This window comes from Parus major, chromosome Z, assembly GCF_001522545.3.
Source record: "Parus major isolate Abel chromosome Z, Parus_major1.1, whole genome shotgun sequence".
Taxonomy (NCBI): Eukaryota; Metazoa; Chordata; class Aves; order Passeriformes; family Paridae; genus Parus; species Parus major.
This window is the reverse complement of record NC_031799.1, coordinates 21,869,325-21,895,595: the sequence shown is the minus strand read 5'-3', so window position 1 is coordinate 21,895,595 and position 26,271 is coordinate 21,869,325. Positions and strand designations below refer to the sequence as shown.

The following is a 26,271-nucleotide window of genomic DNA, read 5'->3' as shown; positions in this document are numbered from 1 at the left end:
TAATTAATCTATATAATCAGTTTAACCTTTTTGTAAATCTGAAATTATACACACTTGTTGGAGTTTTTGCTTTATACTATTTTCTTAATTTACACCCAATCCCATGTTTACTTGTATATAATTGCCTACCTTTTAAAAACTTGAATGTCTTTTACTTTCTCTTCTAACAGTGCAGAAGGTTGTTTCTTCCATGCTTCCTGAAAGTATGGTACTTGTCAAGCTAAAGTTTAGGTTATTTGGATTAGCTACATGTAGCAATACTAGTCTTTTCTTATATAAATGAAATTATAAATTCCTGGTGCAAATATTGAATGTGTTACGGGATTATAGTGATTTTTTTTTTCCCCCAATTTAAAATGAGAAAATAAACTTTAAAAAGAAGCCTTTAATATGGAACTGGGTGGAAGTGATTGTGTGAGAAGATTGAAGTCTTTTTGTAAGCACTTATAGTCCATAGTACAGTCACTTTCAAAAAATAAGCCGTGATAGTTATATACCTTACAGTTAGGATTTAAAAAACTCTTTATTTCCCAGTAAGTCAAAGTATGATCTTGTAAGACTAGAAACAGCACATAATATTTTTGCAGTGAAAACCAGTATTGTTCACCATCTCATTTTCTGTATTGCTTTTGTGAAAGAGAAGAGTGATAGGGAATGTCACCATTTTGGGCCAGGATTTTTTTATTGTAGTTCATTTTTTTATTTTGTTTTCTGTCTTTACAGTTCTCTTTCTCCTGCATAACCTGTCCCTCCATCCATGTTTTGTCTTTTTATTTAAGCATTTGTCTCTTTCCAGTCTCTTTCTGGCCTCTGGTCTTTTGTAGGCTCAGATGTACAAAAAAGCATACTCACGCATTTTTTCACAGAGGTCTTGAAAAATCAGTTGGATATCCTGTACCTAGTGCATTTAGCCTGTCTTTGCCAAAATTGGAAACTAAACATTACAAGCTTCCTGCGAAAGCTAGTTTTTGATGCCCAGCTGCTGGGAGAAGGTGGTTGAATTCAGTGGGTGTTGTCTCTTTACCTGGAGATGAAGATTCTAAACTGTTACCAATAACTGAAATATATATATATTGTATATAACTGAAAATGGGTGTTTCCCCTTACTTTGATTCAGTGAATGAGAAAGCATTCAGTTTGTGTTTGTTCTCTTATAACCTTTAAACTTGGGGGTTTGTAGTGCTGTAAAAGTAAGAGAAGAACCACTGCACTTAAAGACTTAAGGTCTTTTTTTCCCAGGAAATTATTCTAATGCTGGTTCTGCTTTCCAACAAGCCTTTGATCAACTATCAAGATCTTTATACTACAGAAGATACAAAAACTTCCTCTTCTGCTACAATAGTTGTGCAGTTGACGCTTTTTCTCTCCTTTAGTGCTTTTTAGTAGAACTTTGAGTCCAAGCAATACAAAACATTTTTTACATTTCCACCTCTGCAATAGCTATGAAACATGCAATAGAACTTGCTTCAGTTGGCATCTGGTAAACAGTCTTCCTGTCAGTTTGGAGTAGTTGGAATTACACATTCAATCTAACATTTTTTATTATATTTGCAGTTAATATTCTTATGGGTGTTCATGCTTATATTTACAACTGTGAAGTGGTAGCTGAAGCTTGTTTATTTTCTGTACTGTTACATACTATATTCTTAAAACATATAAATGTTTAAAATTATGCAGTAGTTTTGATGCAAAGAATTTTTTGATATAAAAAGATATAAAAAATGTAAAATGTTAAAAAGACCTAAAAAATTACTAAAAAATTGTAGGTCTCAAATTATTGTCTTCTATCAACTTAAAGGTATTTCAGGTCCATATTCCCCTTATATAGTCAAGAAAATCCAAAGAAATATTTGGGTGAACAAGTGCTATGTGAATGGAACTTGTGCATGTAAAATGGAAATAGCTGTATATCATAGCTAGCTACTTCTTTGTCTAATAATAGGTTTTTTTTGTTGTAAGTTAGCGTTGATATGGCTTATTGATCTTAAGTGCAATATCATTTCTTGAGTTCTGTGAGTAGTTAGGCTCTATATGCAGTAGGAAATTCAAACGTGCAGGCAGGTTGTGTTGTAAATAAATGAGTTAGTGCTTGTTTGCCTTATTTAACCTTAACAGAATAAAAAGCATCAAAACTGTTTTATTGCAAAACATGCAGTGTTTACTCAGAATTGGTTTTTTTTCCAAAGTTTCTGTCTTACTGTCATTGCAGAAATGGCTCTTATCTTCTGAACTCTTCCAGCTCTCTTTCTCAGTTCATTGGCATAATTTCCTAAAGTAATACTTCAGAGAATCCTTCCAGCCATCAAAAGTTATATGTAGTAAATCATGTAGTGCAAGTGTAGTTGAGTGAAGGATTTTGTAAAAATTAAGAAACGGTATCTTAAGTTATCCTAAAGTCTAAATTTGTATCTATATGTATTCTTCATGTAAAACAACAAGTACATTTTTATAACAAAGGAGTTCAAGTCTATAAGTGGTGCAGGTGCTGTACAAAACTACAGGAGTCACAGCATTTACTCTGAAGAAAGTTTCTAGGGCTTTATATTAAAATTAAACTTCTCCATATCTGTCATAAAGTAGGTAGTAAACATTCTTGCAACATGATGCTTGATTTTATTTTTTTTTTCCCTCCCTAATAGCAATGTGGATTTCGACTTGAATGTAAACAATGTGATAGGTATAAGAAATACATTCCTTCTGAGAACCTATGCATTCAGTAAGTTTTATTGTATTTTCTTTTTCTTTAAACTTTGCTTTTAGAGTTTGTATTTTGGTATTGATATGCTATGAAAATTTAATAGATTACTATATATATATATATATATATATAAACTACCTGTTTTGCTACATTAAGTAGCTTTAAGGTAAGTTCTTGTTGCTCATTCTAAATACATGGAGAAAACAGCTAGGTATGTTTTTAACTGAATATTATAATATTCAGAAGATAACAAAGATTCTTCAAATTAAGGTCCACATATCTACTACAAGGGCTACTTCAGGTATTCTGCAGATAATAAGATCACGATAGTACTGGTTATCTAGGGGTATAATCTCCAGCTTCTTATATTTCCTTACAGCCAATTACAGTATGGATGGCTGATAGCCAGCTATGTCTATATGCTGTTGCAGAATCTGTCCTAGAAAAATCCAGAATACTGCTTCAGTATTTTTATTAATCCCAAATCCAAATTGGTTTGTGTCCGCTCAGAAGTTTGCATTTTAGGGAGAGATTGTGAAACTGCCTTCTGGAAGGAAAGTAATAACAACTGCACTCTTAGTGGTAGATTGAGGGTTTCTTTTTTATCATTACAATGTCATTTGGCAGATAAGTACATAAAGGAGTATGCCTCAGTCTTTTTCTTCTAGGGCATTTGCATTTGTTCCTTTACCACCTTCTTCATAAGGCTTCATCTTCTTGCATAAAGGAATTTCTTTCTGTTTAGGGTAGGCAGTTACCTGTAGAAGCTATCTTCACTAGTTAATTTTTACTAATATATCAGTCAGAGTAATTTGTGTTCCATATTCATGTCACTAGGAGAGTCTACAACTTGTCCTGGATCAGTTGGTAAACTTTGATTTTTTCATACATTCAGGGAGGTGTTATGACTGGAAAAGGATTTGCTTCCAAGTTTGAAAGTATTATGAAATAATCATTGCCATTTATGACTGCAAATGAGCAGTCACTTCACCAAGTCTATTGTTTACATTTTTGTTTGTAGCTTCTATCACTGGTTTTCTTTACTCTTCTTAGAAAACCATTGTAGGGCAGACAACTCCAGATGTGAAAAGAGAAGTGAAAGCAGTCCTAGTATCCCATCTTTTTTTTTGTCTGCTATAGTGCTCACTTTTATATGGTCAGTAAAATTAACTTTGTGTTTCCTGGTGATGGCTAATATTTTCTTGAGGTTAAGGAGTGAGTTAGTAGCGAAGGGAGACTTGTGATTGAAAATATTATCTTCTCAATGTTCTGGACCTTCCTAAATAGACTGTATTATACAGCATACAGCTTGTCTGGTCTTGTCTTCATTGGACCAGAAAACTCAGGTGTCATAAGGCACACAAAACTAAATGGAAGCTTTTATCAGACTGTCTTGCTCCATACTTTTATAAGTCATATGAGCAAGGGAGGATAGCCTTATATGTTAATACATGTCCTGCTCACTTAAATGTGTAGTTGAAGGGCTTCAACCTGCATGGGGGAAAAAGTTATCTAATTACCTCTAATGTGGAAGATGTATTGGTCTATTTTCCATTGGAACAAATTAGATGTTCAGGCAAACAAGGTAGTCTGACTAACTATCGTAGTGAACATGCTAAAAAATAAAAAAGCTGAAACTTCAGAAATTTCTATGGGTGCTCTTCTGTCTGTTTTGAAGTTAATTCTTCTGTGTTGGTGCAAGAGTGCTCTAGAAAACATCAAGGATGATGAGGCAAGGTGACACAAAATGATCACAGAAAATGTAGGTAGATTAGACATAGCTAGAAGGTGAAGTCTGTGCTGTTATGTTACCAGCGGGAAGGGGGCATGTCTTCATGGGCAGCAATTTTTGCTAGATATTTTTCAGTTAGTGGAAACTGGACTTTCTAGCTTTGTGCAAATAACATTACTGAGCACTTCCTTGAGGGGTAGGTAGCTTGTGTCAAAGTATCAGACAAAGTTCACTGGCCATACTGAACACTAATTTTGTTATATACTAATTACAGGCACCAGCAGACAGAATTTATTATCTCAAAATGAGGTCGACTAAAACCAGAACTTTTCTACTGTGACACAAAATAGCTATGTTTGAAAATGGAACCTATTTACATTTTTATCTCATGAAAAAATTCTATTCCAATTAATGCATCTTCATGTGGTGTCTGTACAGTACTTTTTTGGCATTTCACAATTAGTGTACTAAGTTGTATTTTTTAGTTCAGCCACTGGTGAACAATGTCAAGAATAAGATGATTAGTGATAAGGAGCTTGGTTGTTTCCAAAACATCTTCCAGATCTAATAGGACATTCATTCTTAGAAGAGTAACATGGGCATGTGTGCTGAACTACTCTGAACATGTTGTGAGAAAATCATACTTGATAGTTTTGCAGAATAACAGAGAGCACCCCAGGTGGTGCAGTTGTAGGATGCTTTGTGTCCTGATAAGCAGAATACAAAACTTTGTGTAATGATGTCAGGTTAGAAAAGATACTCCAGAATGCGTAAGCTTTTAAAGCCATTGTAAAGCACTTGACTGAATTGATGATCTGCTTCTGCATAGCTGCAAATAATAAAGTATGCTGCTGAATTCCAGGAACTTGTGGTGAGTGATGTATACCTACAATAGATTAATACCGTAATTAGAAGGTTATCTATATTCACCAGAAATTCAGATTATACCTGGAATGTGGCTGTATTTCCTTATTAAATGCATATATATTAATTTAAAGAGATATTATATCTAACGTCATCTACATAAAAAGCTGTTGAGGACAAGGCAAATTTAAAATTTATGTTTGTATGCAGGAGTTACGGCTGTCATGTATCTTGATGTAAACTTAAGAATCAGCTGTGTCCTCCAGCCACCAGAATTCTTTTCCTTGCCTTCAAAGTTTGTATAGCCTAAATAAAAAAATTGCTTAAGTTCTGTCTTGGCAGCAAGTTATTTCAGGTAAAATTAGTAGAATGAACTGGAGAGACCTTAGAAGTAGAAAGTGACGCTTCGCAGATTTCCTGGTACACCTCTTGTAATGTGTCTGTGGATCTTACTGCTCAAAAAGTTGTTTTCAAATGCAAATATTTTGTTTGGTTTTTATAGGATGGATAGTAATTGTATAGTAGCTAAGTAAATTCTATAAAATGCATGCAGAAGGTAACCTTAGAATAAAAAACTATCATGTTGTTCAAATAAGAGCAAATGTTGATTAATTACTGTCTAGTTAAATGTACTTTTTAAAGATGTGCTTTTTAAAGATGTGTTTCTTTCTTCTTGCAGTTGAGAATCGAGTACGTCCATTAGTACTTGTGGTTAAGAAGTGGGCAAGTTTTCGTGAGATAAATGATGCCAGTCGTGGTACTTTAAACAGCTATAGTCTTGTGTTGATGGTTTTGCACTATTTACAGAGTAAGTAATTTTTACATGTTGAAACTGTCCCTTTTAAGTTCATTTTTAGTTTTCCTCTTTAATAAAGTAGAACAAGCAGTGGCTATCTTCTGCACAGAAATATCTAAAAGTAAAGTGAGTTTACATCATTTCCATAGTGTTGCATTTGTCTTTAACGAGTGGATCTGTTCTTTAGAGGCAGAGTTACCAGCTTTAAAAAGGTTTGAAACAAAAAAAAGGACCTGCAGGACACTGTGTAGCTGTAAAATAAACTCAAGTACTGGTTGATGAAAGTACATAAAGAAATTTGCTGTAGTCATCTCTGGCAGCTGCCACAGCAGTCTAGGAAAGGGGGAAAAAGGGTTCAAGTAGTCCTTGTAGTGCAAAACTGTGATCAGTCAGCTGTTTCAGGAAGATCACCAGTCCACAAACCAAAGAGGAGCCTTCTACCTGTGCTTCCTCAGTCTTTTCGATGGGGAGAAAAAAAGGTACTTGAAGTGTGGCCCTGTACACTGTAAATGCATCTAAGCATCAGATTAAGTTCTGATTTTTTTTTCATGCACATTTTAAGCTTTTTTCCCCTGCTATATGCCTGTGATGTTCCTGAAAATAGCCTGTATCCGAGAACTTCTGATAGTTGTTGTTGATGACACTGTGGAGGGAAAAAAAAACCACCTTTCTTTTGCACTAGTGACCCTGCCTTCACTTGGCAAATTTCTTTTCTATACTACTTAAATAATTTACATATTTTTATACTAATGTAGATGTCTTTGGACCCAAATTTAGTGTGGCTTGAGTTTATTTTGTAGATACATCAGTATTTTGTACATGAGCTTTCTTCTAGATAATGTGTCTAACTAACTTGAACAGTAAGAAAAGGAAACTCATAGGGCAAATGCTATTGGTAAGTGGTAATTTTTCCCATCCCATCCATCCTCTTAGTAAAGCTTACTAAAGCATACACACCTAGATTCAATACCTTGATGGTATTACTCAGATTTTGTTGTCTTTTAATTTAGTGTGGTAGACAAGTGGAAAGTATCCAAGATATTGCAGAAACATGAACACCCAAAACCAAAATAAAAATGTTATTGAAGCAGCTAAGGTAATTTCCTTAGCAGTCCTGAGTAGTATATTCTACTATTTGAAGCACATTCTGAGAATTCTGCTGTTCTGATTCTTAGTCCATATGGAAAAAGGAGTCTGTAACATTTCTTCACCTGTAAGACCTTACTGAAAGGTGAACTAAGTCCCAAGTCCAACACCTATGTGCTGAATTTATTTATTATTTTCCCTAGTGAATGATGTAGACCAGTTTATTAAACCATGCTGAAGACATGATATTAAAGCTTTAGTATGAGAACTGCTCTGACAATTCTATAGCTGCTTGGGTAGGACGTGAATACTTTTGGATTTTGGTCCATCTAAAGGATCACCTAATATGGGTGATTTTTTATTTATTTTTTTTTTTGTCTCTAATTTATATAGTTCAATAGATGCACTTCCAACCCATGTTTTCCATAAAAGTGACCAATATTTAGATAATTTTGTGTTTGTTAGTATTGTTAATGACTGCATGATCTTCATAACGTTTGCCATTTAGCAGACCACCTAACACTATTAGGCTGTATTAATATATTTTGTGGAGATTTTGCTAGCAATGCCTGCTACGTGTGTTGAGCATTTTTTTTATAGGTTACATTTGGAGTATGTAAAACTTGGCAGCTGAAAAACATGTTCTCTTGCAATAACTATCGGCTCGTTCATAGAATTGTATTAGATGTAAGGAAAAAGAGATGAGTGAAGCTTTAATTTTTCATTTAGGGAGTTTAGATGATTCTCCTATAGCCATGAATTAATATGAATTTCAGAAATAAAGCTGTACCCAGCTGCTGCAGAATTTTTCATGCCTTTTAATGTAGTCGTATCTTGGTAAGAACTTTCATTAGCTGAATAAAGTTCCTATACTACTCTATAGTATGAAGTAACAGAAGTGTTTGCCAAATAACTTATTTGACAAAATATATGAAAGCGAAGTTCTTGATAAATGTTTTAAGATAGAATTTTACTACTTTGGTGTAGTTGATATGATATTGTTTCCTGTGAATTACATTAATCACAGCAACTTTAAACTTTTTTTTATAGCCTTACCTGAACCCATCCTTCCATCCCTCCAAAAAAACTACCCAGTAAGTGTTTCTTATGGATTTACTACATCATATATGTGTGTGACCCTGCTTATCTAAATATATGAATTCTTAACCATCTCTAATGGATTAAGTTGAACTAACAGTCTGTAGGTCAGATCATTGATATGCTAGACCTAACCGTCTTAACAGTAAGATGAAGAGATTACTTGCTGCTTTTGATAATTTCTTCAATGAAAATTCTGTTATGTATGGGAAGATTTGAGACACAGAAGAGACTGCTAATGAAAACTGCTGATCTAATTCTCTTTATGCTGGCCTGGAAATATCCCTGTGTCAGCTGTAACTTTCTGCTTCCTATTTCTTGATGTGTTAAGTAGTGCTTTTTCATTCAGCTCTGGTGCTTCAGACTTCCCTACCCTCCCACAGCTGTTGAGTTGCCTGGTATTTTCATGTGCAGAAAGTGAGTGACACATGTTTACTTAGAAACTTGAGACATCACAAAATTTTACTTCAGTCCAACAAGAAAACACCTTTTTGGAACTTTGCTATTGTAGTCAGATCATACTCAGATAATTTCTGGAGAACTCAGTGAATCAGTATGCTTTGGTGCCTCCAGGATTAGAAGTGTCATTAGTGAGATTTAATCTAAGAAAAATTAAGAACTGCCCTTCTAAATATTTGTCTGTGCACAAAAGTGCTATTGCTGAGTAGTTCCATGTTGTAATTTATTTTCAAAAATTCCTTGGTTCCTTCCTCCTTACCCATCTTCATATGTGTCACTTAAATTTTTTCTTTATTCATACTTGACATAGTTTGGTGTTCCTGTCTACACATGGGGATTTTTTAATTGGTTGCATACAATTGTGCTGAGCTAGTATCAGAAAGCCAGTCTGTCTTTTGCCTGTATTTCCCATAGAGCTGAAATGGGAATATTTAATGGTCCTGAACATCAGGGAGAAAATACTGTGGTGTCAGCCATTTTAGGTAATTAAGATAATTGAGATGCAGGAGAAAGCACTGAGCAATAATTCACTGCAGTTTTGTTTCTGTGTTGTAAATCTGCTTAGGGATACCTGTGCTATGTATTCATGGTCTTTATCTTTTACTGTGATTTTTTTATGATACTCTGTACCTTCTAATTGTTTCATTGGGAATGCTGAAAAGCCTTTGAAACTATCTTTCACTTCTTGTACACTTAGCTTTATAGGCTTTTGAATTGCTAGATTTGTTAATTACATTTCCTTAAACCTTGTGTGCTGCAGTGTTCAAAGTTTTGTGTCACATGTTATTTAGAGAAAAGTGCCAAGAACTGGCAACTTTTGACTCTTCTGTATTTACAATGCAGGCATTTATATTTGTCATGTTTAAACTTTGTACAGGCCTTCAAAACAATATACAGATATTAATGCCTTCAATCATTAAAGCAAACTTATACAGTGTCTTAAGGTGAAAAATCTAATAAATCTAAATGCCAAGTTTTATTTTGTGTTGTGTGAAAATAGTAAATGACTTGCAGGGGAGCAGTGCTGCAAGAACTGCATTTTTTCTGTGGTCTGATATAGATTATATTTGGTTTTGATGCCCTTTGTTAGTTAGTTCTCTTATATTTTGAAAATGAAGTACTCTAGACCGGCTATCAAAATTAAGAAAATATTTTATACATGCTTGCTACAAAACCAAATTGCAAGTATGTTTTTGATTTACTGTCTTCATTATGAATATAATTAAATGTTTAAAAATTACAAAACTTAAAATTTCTGAATACTGATATTTGAAAGGAACTTAAAATGAAAAATACAGCAAAACAATTTCAGTCTTGTGGCTTGCAGTAATAATAAAAAAAACCAGGCAAATTTCAGTATCAAAAGAAACCATATCTTTTTCTTGTGATTGTATCTGATCTGAGTTTTGTCTCCATACAAAAACTACACAAACATACTGCATCTTTCCTATATACACCTACCCACAGTTTTTCAAAATCAGATCTGCAGGCTGAAAATACTGTGATCTGGAGGAAACTGCTTGTCTTAAATTGTTGGTACCATATAGGAGAGATATGCTTACACTGAGGAGGAAACAGAAACAGATTCTGTGTCTCAGTGTATCCCTACTGCCAGTGTGAAGGGTGAGAAGTCCTGGAAAGCCACTTTTGCATTGTATTGCTGTGGGGGAGTTTCCAGCTGGCACCAAACTGATGTATTTTGCAGCCATTAGCTTAGAGGGAGTATCAGATAACATCAAATGTGAGGGTGTATTCTGGGACTTCCCTTGCCCCTTAGCCAGGTAAAGTAGATGACAACAGCCCAAGTGTTCACTAGTTTTGGAAGTCTATATAATACATGCTTTCATGTCAGGACTTCACGGACAAGCTCTAGATAACTTGTGGTGGCATAAACTCTTATGGATGGTGAACATTGTTGTCACTGGCACTCAGAAGAAAACTTATGCCTGACTCTCCACTGTTAAAGAAGTCTGGTGTATTAGCTGAAGTCAATAAGAAACTGGATTTCCATCAGTGCTCTGAATGGTGAACTTCAAAGACTCTAGCAAGAGCACATCTTTGTTTCTGCTGCCTCAGCTTCATTTCAAGTATTGCAAGGGGTGGAGCAGAAGGTGGAATGGTCCTTAACATGGGAGTCAGCCCTTGGAAAGACACAGTTTGCTTCACACTGAGTTGCACTTTTAAAAAATATAAACATGAGTTAAATATCCATTTATAGGACTGGGGAAAAGGATATTTTATATGTGAGAATATACAAGAATGTCAAGACATTATGCTGATGTTACTACTAAATTTTTTGAATGAAGATCTTGTACATTCAGAGCTAAACTCACTCTACATCAAGATACACAAATATAAATTTTATTTTCATGTATACTTGCAGTCCTTTCTAGTGTGTAAGGTGGAATGACCATAACTTAAAAGCATTATGTAGCTTCAATATAAAGCAAGTTGCTGAATACTGGTGTTGTTTGAGAAATCAGCCAATCAAGGTAAAGATTTGAGGTCCATCAAAAAAAAGAAAAATATTTTTGTGTCACTTTTCTGGGATGTCTTGAAATAATGGAGAGCTCATTTATATTTGTTGCTCAATTAGATCCTGAATCTAATTTCTGTTTCTTAAGACAGCTTGAAGCAAGACACAGTAAGCAAAATAGGGACTAGTTTTAATAGAAGCTGGATCTTTGCCTTCTAGAGCAAGTTAAGAAAAGAAAATGTACTTTGAAGGGTGCTTTGTAATTCATTTCTTTAAAAAACCTCAACTGTGTGCAGAATCTGTAAGCTGTACCTGTACTGTTTTGTCTGTCTAGTTATTCCCTGTGTCCCTGTAGCAGGAAGGAAAATACTGTTACCCTTGTTTTCAGCAGGTGAATGAGATGAATCTAGGGGATTATCACAGTTTGTCTGTGGCCAAGCAGAAAAGGGTATCTAGGTATCCTGTAGCTGGTCTGACCTCTTATTCACTGGACACTGAGTGATTGCTTTGTTTAGAAATGACCTTAAATTACGTTGCTGGTAATTGAATTATTGAATATTGATATATCTTGACAGAAGTCTTCACTAAATCTTGCCAATTTTCAGTAGCAATTAATTTGGTTTTACATGTTTAACTTTTTAATATGGTAATAGCAACTTTTTATGTGATGTATTTTCTGTATTTCAGAAAGATGAAACACTAGGTTTTGCCTTCTCTGTGGGGTGATCAGCAACTGACAGTGCTTAAGAAATAAATCTACTAACAGTATCACAAACGTGATTAATACATTGCTGTAATTACCATTAATAAATCTTATTTTCTTCCAGAAAAGTAGTAGCAGTTATGCCTTCTATTTTGCAATACTCAGTTGTCTTTTTAAGAGCAATTTTCATAGTGACATAACCACTAAACTAAGTGGAAATAAGAATTACTTACATGTGTCTCTTAAACTGGGTGGTTGGGTGTTTTAATGGTTAGCTGCTATAGACTGTAACCTGTGTTTTCACTAGAGCACATGTCTAGAATAATATGTGTGTATTTTCTTGAAAGCAGAAGCCTCTCTGAGAAAGAAAAACCTTGATTTGTTTGATATCTTATTGCCTGCCAGTAAAAAAAATAGCTTGTTTTTTTAAAAAATAATGAAATAAAGTCTAAATTTTTAGCTTCTGAGGATATTAGACTCACTGTGATGGCAGAATTTTTTGCAGTTGAGAAGTTCTCAGGCATTTAAGTATTCAAAGTGTAAAAAAATTAATCTTGTTCTCCTTTTCTACTGCCTCCAAACAATTACTAGTCTTTGTAGACATCTGTTGTAATTTTATTGCATTTCTGTTTTTTATTTTTGTATGTATGTTTTGGTTTTGTATTTTGTAGGTCATTTTCTTCTTCTTTCCCCTCCTCCCTTGTATGTTTCTTCATCAGCTGGTATACTACAAATTACAAATTCAGTTGTTCTGTCTCTAGCTCTTCCTTAGCTTTCTGTGGGGATGGGCAAGGAATGATTTTCACTGTAGTATCTTTCTGATTTACTTCAGGGTTAAAACAGTATTTACTGTATGGCACTGGAACAACTGTTCCCTTTCTAGAACTTTGTGTACTGCAAATCTGCTTTTTATGTCTGTGTTTCCAGTGTTTTGGTGTCTTCTGAAAGAATTTAAGATACTAAATTCTGGTCCTTGCTAACTAAAATAATGTTTTATATATAGCATTATATCATATGAGATCAACTATTGAAATTTTTTATCTCTAGAAGAATGGCTTTTTTTTCTCCAAAAAGATGTTGCACAAGGTTCCAGGAAGTTTTGCTAAAGCTGGCAGAAAGAGGGTGGGAATCTCAAACTTTCCAGTCCTACTGGTTTTAACACTTAACAGTACTTTTCTCAGAGGAAGCAGTGCCAGCTGTGGATAGGGAAATAATACTACAGTATGTAGTGCTTCTAGTGCTATTCTAGTACTAAAAGTTTGAGTCACACCTGATACTACTCTTAAAAATAAAAAAGAAATGGGTGAGGAGGGAAACGAAGATACAGTAATGAGTGAACAAATTCCTAAATTTACATAAATGTGTTTCTTTATGTGAACATAATGCATGATTCTGTGTGTCTTGAGTTTATTTACAGTAAAATACATAACATTACTGTAAAGGGTGTTAAAACCAGGTATTAGCAAATTTTAAAAAATCTTGCTTTAGCAAGAGGAGATATGTTTACTTCTATGTTCCCCAGTCCATCAGAAGAACCTAAAAGATGCAATGGACAATGAAACAGCAGGGCAGTTCTAAAACAATTGTATTTAGTCTTGTATATATTCCTTTTTAAGTTGGAAATAGCGCCTTTTTTACATAGCAAACATGATTTTTTCATACCCCATCATACCCACCATCTTCCCCTACAGAAAAACATACTTTAGCTGAAGTGCAGTAGTCTGTGCATTTAGGTGTTTTGTATAATTTCACTACTGGTTGTTTGTTTGGCTTTTTCATTCTTAGCTAGAGGAATTATATCTGCATTCTTTATGCTTGTTTTTTTGGGTGGATGCAGGTTAATTTTATAGCCACTGGGTTTCATATGCAGTTCTCTATGCTTGAGAGTAATGTTAGGCCTACCCTCTGGATTATTTCTTTACTTCAGTTCAGCTATGAGAAATTGATAATGGGTGCATTAATTTCACCTACATATTTCTCAGCCGAACTGCAGTCAGATCAGTGCAGACTACCTTACTCAGCTTTTGCTTTTGTGGTTTTAGATGCAAGTCTAGTTCGAAGATTCTCACATGTTAAAGTTATTTAGTAAACAGAAGTCAAAAGATGGTCTTGTATGCTCCTGTGCAAGATGATTCTACCAGAGCTCAGGGGGAATAACTAGTATCAGTGGGGGAGAAGAGAAATAGTACTTGGCTTGTAAGTTGCCCTTGAACTTACAATAAGCAAACAATAGGCATCTTTCTTATTGTGGAAAATATATGCATCTGGGTTAAGGCTCTCTCTGTGTGTATATATATATATACACTCTGATTTTATTTTGACAGGAATGTTTTGATCCTACTATGCAGTTGTATCTTGTTCATCAAGCTCCACGTACCATTCCTCCTTACATCTCAAAAAATGGATCAAGCCTTGGAGATTTGCTAATAGGCTTCTTCAAATATTATGCCACAGAATTTGAGTAAGTAATAAGCTCATTTTAGTAGTTTAGAAGATATGAAACTTTGATTCCTTCTATTCAATATAGCAACACTTTATAACCCTTGAAAGAAAGAAAAGCAGCAGTGCATTAGTGGTAACTGCGAGAGAGGAAATGAGTAAAAAGGCTGAATTACAACAGGAATGCCAGTAAATGGTCTGATATCTTCTGCCTAGCTAGGCATTCTGTCCTGTGAAATGTCTGCCAAAAGTTAGAGAGCTTTGTCCTTTAAAAATTACTGGGATTTGTCATACAGTTACACTGTTCTATAACTGCCTTATTCATGTGTGAAAAAGGTCTCTTCTTAGCTGTTATTTAAGGTATCAACTGGGATATGAATTATTTGGACTGTAAGATTGTTGTGCTTGACTTTTGTCACATTGTCTTGAGTCAATGGAGATAACTGGCCAGGTGGTTCCTTACTTTGACCAGAATATACATCTCTATAGGCCTCACCTAGTGAAAAATTCTCCCACATATAGTTTTTTTCAGTCACGTTATTGTTTTGCTAGAATCTGAGTTTAATTTTGGCATCTGGACTTACTTATATAGGAAGAGAAGCTAAAGTTGTGAGGGCATCTGAGAAAGCCTTAAGTTACAACTGGTTTGTCAAATTATTACTCATGTATTTCTGAATTTCTTAGAAAAAATGTTTGTTCATATAAAATTGCTGTCTTGTGTATGTGCACCATTTCCATTTCTTGGAAGGAGAACAAAACATGCAATTGGATACTCATAATTTTGGAAGTGTTCATAATTTACTTTAAAATAAGAAGTGAAAGACCATAAAGTCATTAAAGCATTTCTGAGGTGTACATCTGAAATATGTAAGCTAAATCCTTATGGCCTTTAGTAATGCATAAACCAACTGCATTTTGAGCCTGCTTAAGCCTTCCTGAGAGATTTTCATGTAAGAGATTTTCTTTCAATGATCTCTGCAGATAGGAGGATAGTCTTTTGTCTTAAATGTTTCTTCCGAGTACTGGTCTTTTCAGTTGACAAGGTGATGTTTGCTAGGTAGGCAAATGAGAAGACACTTAGGTTCTTAATTTATGTGGGATACTATGTGAATCTTTTTGTAAACTTTGCTGTACAAGCTGTTAATCTTTCATACGAAAGTAAGTATCTTTTCCACTAAGGAATTTTATGGTTTGCCTGTGTGAAGTAGCAGAGATTATCTTGTCCTCAGGAAAAAGACCTAGTTTGACTTTCCTGGGTTTGAGTGCTTGTGAATATAGTCAAGACCAGATTTCTGCCTAAGTTGGTGGCTGGCTCAGAACGATCTCTTTTTCTCTGCTATTAGACAGGATATGCTAAGACGTATGCAGACCAGAAATTCCGCAATATTAGTGTTGGAGCTGATGGCAATCCCTAAATACTGTTTTTGTGATGATTATAAATCCTACCTCAATTTATTCATATACACACAGAGGAGCTTCTGGGTAAAACAAAGCTTGAAAAAGTAGATATTAAAGACAGGATAGTTGCTGATGTCAAGGGAAGAAAATGTTTCAAAAAACAACTGAATAAAAAAACTGTCTGGTGTTCTTCTAGTGTTCAGTATTTGTTAAGTATTTAAACATTTCACTTGTAATAGTCTTTAAAAAAAAAGAAAAAAATACCAGTAAAAATAGCCATTAGAATTCCTGTGTTGAAAATGCTACTACATAGCTGAGAAGTCATTTGAGGAAATGATGCACTTAATGCAGCAGCCTATATTATTTTTAACTCTTTCTGCTACAGAAATTAGATTTAATCAAGTGTACTCTGTATCTGTGTATCATTGACAACTATAAATCCTGTAATAGAATTGATAGTAAAATTCCATATAGTTTCATTGACTGGAGAAGACAAATTTGAGCACCATAGGGAGAAATATGAATAAGGTGTTTAAAAGGTTTTGTGTGTATGATAGCCGGCTAGTGAAAGTAAAAGTAGCCTCACGCTAGCCACAGGATCTGTTATATTTGCTTTGAAGTTGCTGATGGAAGCAACAGTACAAATGAGAATGAGGGTAAGAATTAAATACATAGAATCACAGAGTCATAGAATGTGCTCAGTTGGAAGGGAACCATCAGGATAATTGAATACAGCTCTTGCCCCTGCACGGGATCATCCTAGGATTCACACCACATGCCTGAGAGCATTGTCCATACACTTTTTGAACTCTATCAGGCTGGTGCTACGACCACTTTGCTGGGTAGCCTGTTCCACTGCCCAACCACCCTCTGGGTGAAAAATATTTTCCTAATATCCAAACTAAGCCTCCCCTGACTCATCTTCATGCTGTTGCCTTAAGTACTGTCATGAGAATGAGCAGATCAGTGTCTACCCCTCCTCTTCCCATCATGAGGAGGTTGCAGACTGCAATAGGGTCTCCCCTGTCTCCTTTTCTCCAGGCTGAGCAGACCAAATGACCACAGCCGCTCCTCATACGGCTTCCCCACAAGGTCCTTCGTGATCATTGTGGCCATGCTTAGGACACTCTCCAATAGCTTCATGTCTCTCTTACACTCTGACACCCAGAGCTGTCTCCAGCACTCGAGGTGAGGCTGCCCCAGAGCAGAGCAGAGCGGGACAATCCCCTCCCTTGCCCAGATGATGCTGTCCCTGATGCCCCACAGGACATGGGTGGCCGCCCTGGCTGCCAGGGCACTGCTGGCTCATGTTCAACTTGCAAACACACGCAACAGAGGGCACTCTTAGTTGTGCCTTTCATGTAAGAAGTAGTGTTAGAGTGTGTTGAATATTTTCTTTGCTGTAGTAAGTAGTTTCTTCAGTGTTTGTTTTCGCTGTGAAACATTTCCTAGTGTCTTCATGCACCAAAATTTTGAGATTGTATTTCAGACACCATGACTGTTAAATGAGGCTATAATTATATGATCTGTACTGGACCACTGAACTTTCCCTGTTGGACTGTCACATGTTTGATGGAAAGATTGCTACAGGGAGTGAATTCAATTTTTGCAAAAGTAATTTTTGTAGCCTTTTATCTGTGGATTAGGATGCACTACCAGATTTGATGTACAGGAACTGTTTTGCTAAAGGAACAGCATGCAATCAAGAATGATCAGATCATGTACAAAGATCATAATTTTGAACAGAATAAGTCATTGAAGCCACCTGCCTAGAATATTTAACTACTGATCTCTTTTACATGTAATGGTGAGGAAGATAAGAGAAGATGGAGATATATTGTTTTAAACTTCTCCCTCACTCTGGCAAAGGCCGCTAGATCTTCAAGCAATGGTCATTAGGCCATTTAGTTAAAATCTGTGATTTATTTTACTTGATGTAGGACAGGATGGGCTTAAAGAGTGTAGCAAAGGAAGATACAGGAGCTTTGCATCCTGTGCAGTCATACATAAGTCCTTGTGCTGTGTTTATTTTCCCTTATACTTTTAAACTGTTTTATTTATTTACGCTGTAAGATGTTTCAGAAAATTGTTTATTGCCATGCATTTATAAAGAACCTTTTCCACAGTCCTACTCTAGGGTTTTCAGTGTGTCCATAAGAAGTAATTTTTATACCCCTTTCATCCCTGCCTCCAAAGAAATGTGATTTGGAAATTGCAGCATGCATTAGAATAGCACACCATATATGGCAAAGCTTGTTTTGCCTTGTTGTTTAATTATCTCACCATAATGAGTTCAAGTCTGTGTAATGCTTCTTACAATACAGCTGGCTATGGTTATGACTTCATTTTAACTTTAACTGTTTAAAATTGTCTGCTGATTAAGTAATGAATGCGATCAAGAAAAAAATTGTAGATGCTCTCCAAAGCAAGTATTTGGAATGTTTACCAGCCCCTCTGAAGGAGGTGTCTGATTTCAATTCTGCAACTGTGAGTGAAGGCAGCAGGTTTTCACTTGGCTGTCTCCTTACAAAGTGAGACCTTAAAGCAAGGTGCTGCTCCCCTTGCGGGGGATTGCAAAGTATTGTGATTACTTCCCTTAAATTTTCCATTGCAGGCTAAGTAGAAGTTGTTTAAGATCATTCACTGATTTGTATATGGTGGACGATTAATTTACATTCTAATGACAAAATATAAAATTTCAGTGAGAAGATGCTTGCAATACTTTTCACTATAGAATTGGTCAGGTAATAAAGGGATCATTTTAATACTGTGTTGAATTAAATATATTTGCAGCTTGTACCCATCTTATTGTGTTTATACAGGTGGCTTTAATGTGTAAGAATGCTCTGGAAAGGATAAGCCTTTTATTCTGTTAGTACTGTAGTCATACACACACCTGAAAATGCCTAGTCTTCTTTCAAATATTTGCCTTTGCCATGAAAATCACATACCTAATGTAGTCAGTCACAACAGAAATAACTGATAATTGAAATAGCTATTTAAATGGCATTGGTAACTTTATGGATTGAAAATGTGTGCAGGGAGAATATCTGCTTTATGTTGGCAACAATGAAATTATTAGATGCGAGCCAAAGTGGCTAAAATTGACACACAAATAGTTTGCTATTCATAATTAATTTCTAATTCAGTATGATCTTGGTACCAAGACAACTTTGCAAAGACTGTCAGATAAAAGAGTTGTTTTCAAATTCAAATTTCAATTTTAAATAAAAAGCTTTTAAATTTCAAATTTAAATAAAAGTCTTTTTAAACAGCAAGAAATGCCACTTTTTTCTTGCTTTTTGTTTAATGAGTGTATTATAAAACTGTTGTGTTTTTTTTGCTGAGGGATCAAGTATAGCCTAGGAAAAAAAGAATTACTGCTTCAAGTGAAACAGTACTGCCTGTATAGTATATATATACTGCCTCTCTCTCTCTCTCTCTCTATATATATATATATGTGTGTGTGTGTGTGTATACTGCCTGTAATCTTCCAAATACAGATCAAATACTTGTTTGCATGACTTTTTTTCTTTTTTTTCCCCCCACTGGCCTGGATCTCTGATTTTTAAATAAGCTCTTAAAAAAAGTAAACTGTAAGCTTCTGCTCACAATCAGTGTTCTTGAGCTACAGTTTAAGCTTGCTTGAAGCTCTAAGCACAGGGGTTTTATCTTTTGTCTTTGTGTGTGTGTGCACGCACTTGGGTTTTTTCAGAAATTCATCTGAATTAAGCCTGTGTTGATGGTTGATTATTAAAAGACATGATAGAAAAGTATTTGATGCTTCACATTATCTCTGTTTATCCCAGCAGTAGTCTACTGTGGGAATTAAGAAGAGGAAGGATGAAGGGTTAGAATGGAGACTTTAGTTTACATTGAATTCTAGAAAAGATCATCATCATTACTAATTTTCTAAAGAATATATCCAAAGAAAGCTAAATATAGAAACTGAGGTATCCTATATCTTTTCATGTGCTGTGTCCTGCATTTTTTAAAAACAAGCCCTATTTATATAGTTAAATGATGTGTCCTGAGGAAGTAAAGTTCTTCAAACAACAGAGTTCCATAGGAGGCTTTACTAAAGAGTTGTATTCAAGATAATCTGAAAAATTACGGTCACGGATTTTTAGCTGTCTTGCCATCATTGACTTAATGGAGTTACGACATCAGATCTGTGGTCTAGGCAGAACTGAATTCTTTCATATTTAACTGATGACTTATAGACAGTATTTTAATTTACTATTGATATCTGCAGATTTACTGCAGGTGGTTCATGTACCCAGCCCAGCTCATCTGTCAGGTGTACAAACCAGTATAAGACCGGTACAGCTGGCAACACATTTCCCAGTTATTTCTACCCATTTAGTTAGGACATATGGTGATGTATTGGTGGTCCAGCTGTTTCACTGGTGTGGTAGCTCCTTGGTTTACACAATCATCAAGATTAGAAGAGACCTTTACGATCATCTAATCCAACTGCCAATGCAGCACACTGTAACCACCCCTGTAATATATTCCCAAGTGCCACATCCAGACATCTCTTGGACTTTTCCAGAGATAGTGATTCCATCACTTCCCTGTGCAACTTACTCCAATGCCTGTTTACTCTTTCACTGAAAAATCATTTTCTAATATCTGATCTGAACCTTTCCTAGTGCAATTTAAGGCCATTTCTTCTTTTCCTTGACACATGGCAAAAGAGATTGGCTCCCACCTGGCTACAACCTTATTGTAGTTGTAGCGGGGGATGAAGTCCTCCTTGAGCTTTCATTTCTCAAAAAAAAAAAAACCCATTTCCATCAGCTGCTCCTCATAAGGGCCTGTTTTCTAGACTCTTCCCCAGCTCCATTGGCCTTCTCTGGAGAAACCTCAGGACCTCAGTGTGTTTCTTGTAATAATGGGGCAAAACCTGAGCACAGCACTCGAGGTGTGGCCCCACCACTGCCCAGGACAGGGGGACAATCCCTGCCCTGCTCCTGCTGGCCACACTATTGCTGAGCCAGGCCAGGATGCCATTGGCCTTCTTGGCCACCTGGGCACAGCCTGGCTCATGTTCAGCTGCTGCCACCAGCACCCCCAGGTCCTTTCCAGCCACTCTGCCCCAGCCTGTGGAGCTGCCTGGGGTTGTTGTGACCCAAGGGCAGGACCCAGCACTGGGCCTTGTTGAACCTCACACCATTGGCCTCAGCCCATGATCCAGCCTGCCCAGATTCCTCTGCAAAGCCCTCCTGCCCACCAGCAGATCAATAACACACACAGCTTGGTGTCACCTGCAAACTGACTGAGGATGCACCTGATCTCCTCATTCAGATCACTGATAAAGATATTAAACAGAACTGGCCCCAGTACTGAGCTGTGGGGAACAGCACTGGTGACTGAACACCAGCTGGATGAAACTTCACTCTGGGCCCAGACATCCAGGCAGTTTTTTACCCAGAGAACAGTGTATCTGCCCAAGCCATCAGCTGCCAGTTTCTCCAGGATAATGCTGTAGGAAATGGTGTCACTGGCTTCACTAAAGTCCATGTAGACTACATCCACAGCCCTTCCCATATCCATGTTGTCACAGAAGGAGATCAGGTTGGTCAGTCAGGATCTGCCTTTCATAAACCCCTGCTGGGGCCCAGTCCCCTGTCTTGGATTTGGCACATGATGGCATGCAGGATGAGCTGCTCTCTTTAGTTAAGAGTAGCTGAGAAGTGGCTGGGTAGATAAGAATATAAATCTGGAAGTGTTTTTTTTTTGCTTCCATTATGTTTGGCATACTGTTGTGCCAAGCATCGTGAAGATGGTGGCACATCATAAAGACTGCCCTATAATCTATGTGCTGTTCCTGTATAAGTGTGGTAATTTCCCTGTTTTGCTGTTGTAATGCTGCCTGCAGGAAGTGGTAGAGAGTTGTTGTACTTGCAGATCTAAAATTCAGCATATATAAAGTGTTGAAACTTTCTAGTAATAGGTTCCTTGCACAAGGAAGGCCTATGAGCAAATTTTTTCTACATATCTTTATGCTATTGAGTATTGTTTATGGAATGCAGTATGTAACCTGTCTGTGTTTATTCCCTGCATTTATTTTCTTCCTACAGAAAATTCTGAATGATTTGATTCTGTAATTTATTTTGAACATAGAAATGTAGGTGACAGTGCAAATTTAGTTTGACATTATTAGTTGAAAGAATTCCATTGTGAATATATGTTACTCATGGATACCTGTGATGCTCTGATTTGGAGATGCTTTTTGTACTTCAACTTGATTAGTAGAAAAATTTCCTTGTTTCCTACTCATGATGTTAAACTGTATTACTCATTATTATAAAATACTGTGTTATCCAGGTTTATGACATTGCAATCTGACAATTTTCTAATGTAAACTGATACTTTGAATTTAGAACTAAGAGTTAAAATTTTCTGCAATTTTTTTTCCTTTTCTTTAGCTGGAGCCATCAAATGATTTCAGTTCGTGAGGCCAAGGCTATTGCAAGACCTGATGGTATTGAATGGAGAAACAAATTTATTTGTGTAGAAGGTAAAATATGTAGCTGCATTTTAATTTTTTACTTTAAGACATTAAATACATAAATCTATCAATTAGATTTTACCTTGGTTGTGTTTTGAGAAATACATTGCATTAGTAGAGAAAGAAGTTTAACCAGTGTAAATGGCTTGTAAACAGTCCTGTCAAAAACATTTGAGAAGGAAGCTTTAAGTTCTAAAGTGTTTAAAAATAGTACTCCTGACCTTTTCTTCAAGAGCACTCATCGCCCTGTTACTTTTGGAACAGGGCTTAAGACTTTGATAAGGAATGGCCTTTAGTAGTGTGTGTTTTTCTGTTTAACAAGACTAGTTGCCAGTTTTGCTAAGTTTGAACTTCTGAAAAAACACATTAGGCACATACTCGGATTATTCCTGAAGAATTGTCTTTGTTCTAGAAATGCTCTGGCATTGCAGTGACCAGGTTATGTGTATGTTGATGCCCTTGTAGGTAGTATTTTTGGCTAGTGAACGTAGACTTTGTACAGAGACTACATGATGCCATCCAGAAGTGGAGGGTAAACCCAGGCTACCTGTTGGGGTTGCAGGTCTCAGCTGTCTCAGTACAGAAATGAGCAGGATACTATACAGGCAACCTGATTCAGATGCTAGTGACACCTTTCAGCTGCCATGGGGAATGTATATGGAGAAGATGAGCAGGTAAGCATACATAGGAGATGAAGCCTGCACTAAGGAAGAATAAGTTGATAGACCAAGAGTAAGATTGAGATGTAAGGAGAATGAAAAGTAAGAAAGGAACTGAGAATTGCTGTGTAACTGGAAACAGTTGTCATAAAGGAGAGGTGGCGTGGGCCCTGGATACAAATCAGTGGAGATTATTAGGATAAATATATCAAGGGTTGAAGTCTCAGAATGAAATAGGAACATAACTTAAACAGGAGACAAATGGTATGGGGAAAGTTGTTAGATACTGAGAAGATTTTGCTGGGGGAGGAGGAAAATAAGGCGGAAGTCCTGTGGCTGGACAGACATTCTTCAAGATTGATGAGAATTAGGGTTGGCATATGTATGTACTTCTCTGCATTTGTGCTGCTCTATGCAGAGAATCACCTTCAGTCAATTTCACCTGCTGGTGAGCTTGGTTATTCTGTTGTCCAGAGCCCACCAACTTGGCCATAGTTATATGAATGTCAATGTAAAGCCACATGATGGGATTCCTGGTCTTTATTTGACCTTTTGGGGAAAAATCAAAAGTTATGGAAGAAGAACACACTGAAATATGGTTGCACTGGACTCTGTAGTCTTAGAGTTGAGAAATGTGAGAATTAGAGTATCTGCACAGCTGAAATGATTCAGAATAGCGTAGTGAGGCATTGCCAAGGCTCTGGTCTGAATGTGGGAGGTGGGAATGCTGGGCAGCTATGTTTGCTGCTGTCACATGATGCTGATCCACTGTGCTGCAGGAGGCTGTGTGTTTCAAGTTCTCAAGTATTTTGTAACATCACAAAGTGCTTGAATAATTAGGTTATCTTTCTGCCAGACTGGAAAATAGAATAAACATCAACATATAAAATAGACACGCTAGATTTTGCATTTAATGGTCTTGATTACGCACAACTTTTCCTTAAAGCGATTTTGTTTGAACTAAAAAAAAGGCAAAATTACCTATAGGTAGCATATCTGATTCCTTCCTTGGTTCAAGACTTATTGGGTTTAGCCTTACATACCAAGTTTTTACTTCTAATTTGGGAGGGAAAAGTAGAATCTCCTACTTTCACTCAAAGTAGACTTCATGTTTATAACAGCTGTTAAGCTGAACAAGGTTAATAAAATACATAAATTTCTGTGTACTTGAGAAAACTTCAAAAGTTAGCTAAACATGCCAATATATTCTGTTTTCCAAGTCTTTGCCAAATTTTCCTGTTCACAGAATAAAATTTCAGTAATTGGCACTATTGCATATATTTTTAAATATCTAAAATGTATTTGTTGATAGATTACACAAGTCTGTGCCTGCAAGTTTCCACAATTCTGCATGTAGTACTGTATTTAGATTAGCTAAAGAAAAACTGTGTTCTGTTTTAAATGTTATGGGCCTTAAGGCTGATTCTCGCATGTATTTCTGCTGTTAGAAAAACAAATACAGTAGAGATGCTCTTTCCAGACACTTTAAAATATGATAGGCTTTTACCATGATGAGCATACAAAGATACAGAGAACCCTGCTTTTAGATAATATTTTGAACAATCCTTGTCAGAAGCTGTAAATGACTAGTGGCTAGTCTAGTTCCAGTTGTCATCCAGTTGTCCAGTTGCACATCTTGTCTGTATCTAGTAATATCCAATACTGTCTTATTGAAAAAGGAAAAGCTAGAAATGTGGCATTTTATGAGGTAATTACGTTGATAATCATTTAGGGAAATCAAATCAGAAGCCATCTACGTGCACCTGATCCATATTTGTAGTTTCAAGTCTTCCAGAACCACATGCTAAAAATAATGTAAAAAATAATTCCTCAGGGCTTGGTCAGCAACAGTTCTGAAGTTACGTGATATCTTGTAGTTTTATTTGGAAAAATTATTCCCTTTAGCCTTTCCCTCAAGCATCAGTGTTAAATCTATGTTACTTTTTTCTTTTAACAGTCTCATCTCTCTGTGTGAACAAAATAACTTACAATAAACTCTTACTGTCTTGATGGTTAGAAAGTGTAGAGGTGTAAAGAGTAGCTGATTGTAAAATTATTCTTGCTGTGCTTCAAAGAACCAGTTTCTCTTTTGACAGTAAATATGCAGGAAGATTAAAGGGAAGATGTGAGTTAGCTTTCATGACTGGAGTGCCTTTTTTCTACTGATGGTTTCAAAAGATTGTACAGTTCAGCTCTTGTTGCTGTAAAATACAGATATAACCTGGTTCAACATCAAGGTCCTAGCATTAAAAAAACAGTTACCATCACACTTATGGTACACAAATGAAATACTGTATTTGTTGACACAGTAAGAGACGTGGAATTCTTGATTATACTAGATCATGCTCTCAAATAATGGGACTGACATTACAGTACTGTGTATGTTTTATTTGGTTGCCAGTTTTTGTTCTAAACTAGAAGCATGATGCATTCTAAAATAAAATAAATCTGCCTGTAACTATCCACTGAAAACAAAGTAGTTTGAAAAGAATCCTTTCAGAAAACCACTAAATACAACATTTATTGCATGAAAAAATTTCTTGGTGAATTTAAAAAGCTAGCAGAAATAAAAACCTAAATCCATGGAGTATGTACCAAATTTGAAATTCTAGTCTCCATAAAGGCACAAGATTTTCTGGTGTCTCTGTAATGCTTTATTTTACTATGCATCACTATCTGAATAAAAGTAATTCATAACCAAAATTACAAAAAAATGTACGTGATCTAACAAATACTTCTGTTATTCTGTGGTCCTTGAGGACTTGCATACATTCTACTAGTGTGAAATATACAATGTTATTTAAGAAGTTCTCTTCTAAGGAAGAAAAGATGGTAAGATTTGTTTTGTAGCATACTGTAAAGCATAGTCCCTGTAATGCGTAGTCCCTGCATCATAAGATTTTAGTATCAATTGCTTTAATGTTGGCAACCTTATCAGTACCAAGAAGTACTTTTTTTAGTCTAGCAATTAAAAAAGTTACAAACCATTAATTAAGTTAGGATAAAAAAAAAAGAGGGGGGGGAAACATCACAATAATTTGTAGTCAGTTAGGAAGTAGAACCCCCAGATAGATAACTTCTGAACAAATATTGCAGAATAGGTATGAAGTGATAAAATATATTTTACAATAGTTGGTATGTCTTAGATAAAAAGTTATAGTAAATATTTTGCTATATTCTCAGTATTTCACCGAGAAACTGTTGAATTAGATGAACCTGAAGTGAATAGTTCCAAGGGTCTCATGTGTAATAAATTTCAAAATATTTTAATATGGGAAATCATAGTCTGATATGTTATCACAGACTGTTGAGCTGTAGAAGGTAATTACTACTGCATAAATTCAGC

General features: G+C 35.9%; 1 protein-coding gene across 2 annotated transcripts in view; it reads left to right on the top strand.

The window, feature by feature from the left end:
- Nucleotides 1-26,271, top strand: part of TENT2 (terminal nucleotidyltransferase 2) — a 50,274-nt gene that overhangs the window by 17,055 nt on the left and 6,948 nt on the right. For both annotated transcript variants that reach the window (XM_015653552.3, XM_033520347.1), the window contains 5 exons: nt 2,640-2,716; nt 5,974-6,102; nt 8,227-8,270; nt 14,237-14,373; nt 22,184-22,275. In XM_015653552.3, coding sequence (XP_015509038.1) covers nt 2,640-2,716; nt 5,974-6,102; nt 8,227-8,270; nt 14,237-14,373; nt 22,184-22,275 — 479 coding nt within the window. The remainder of the gene's footprint in view (nt 1-2,639; nt 2,717-5,973; nt 6,103-8,226; nt 8,271-14,236; nt 14,374-22,183; nt 22,276-26,271) is intronic.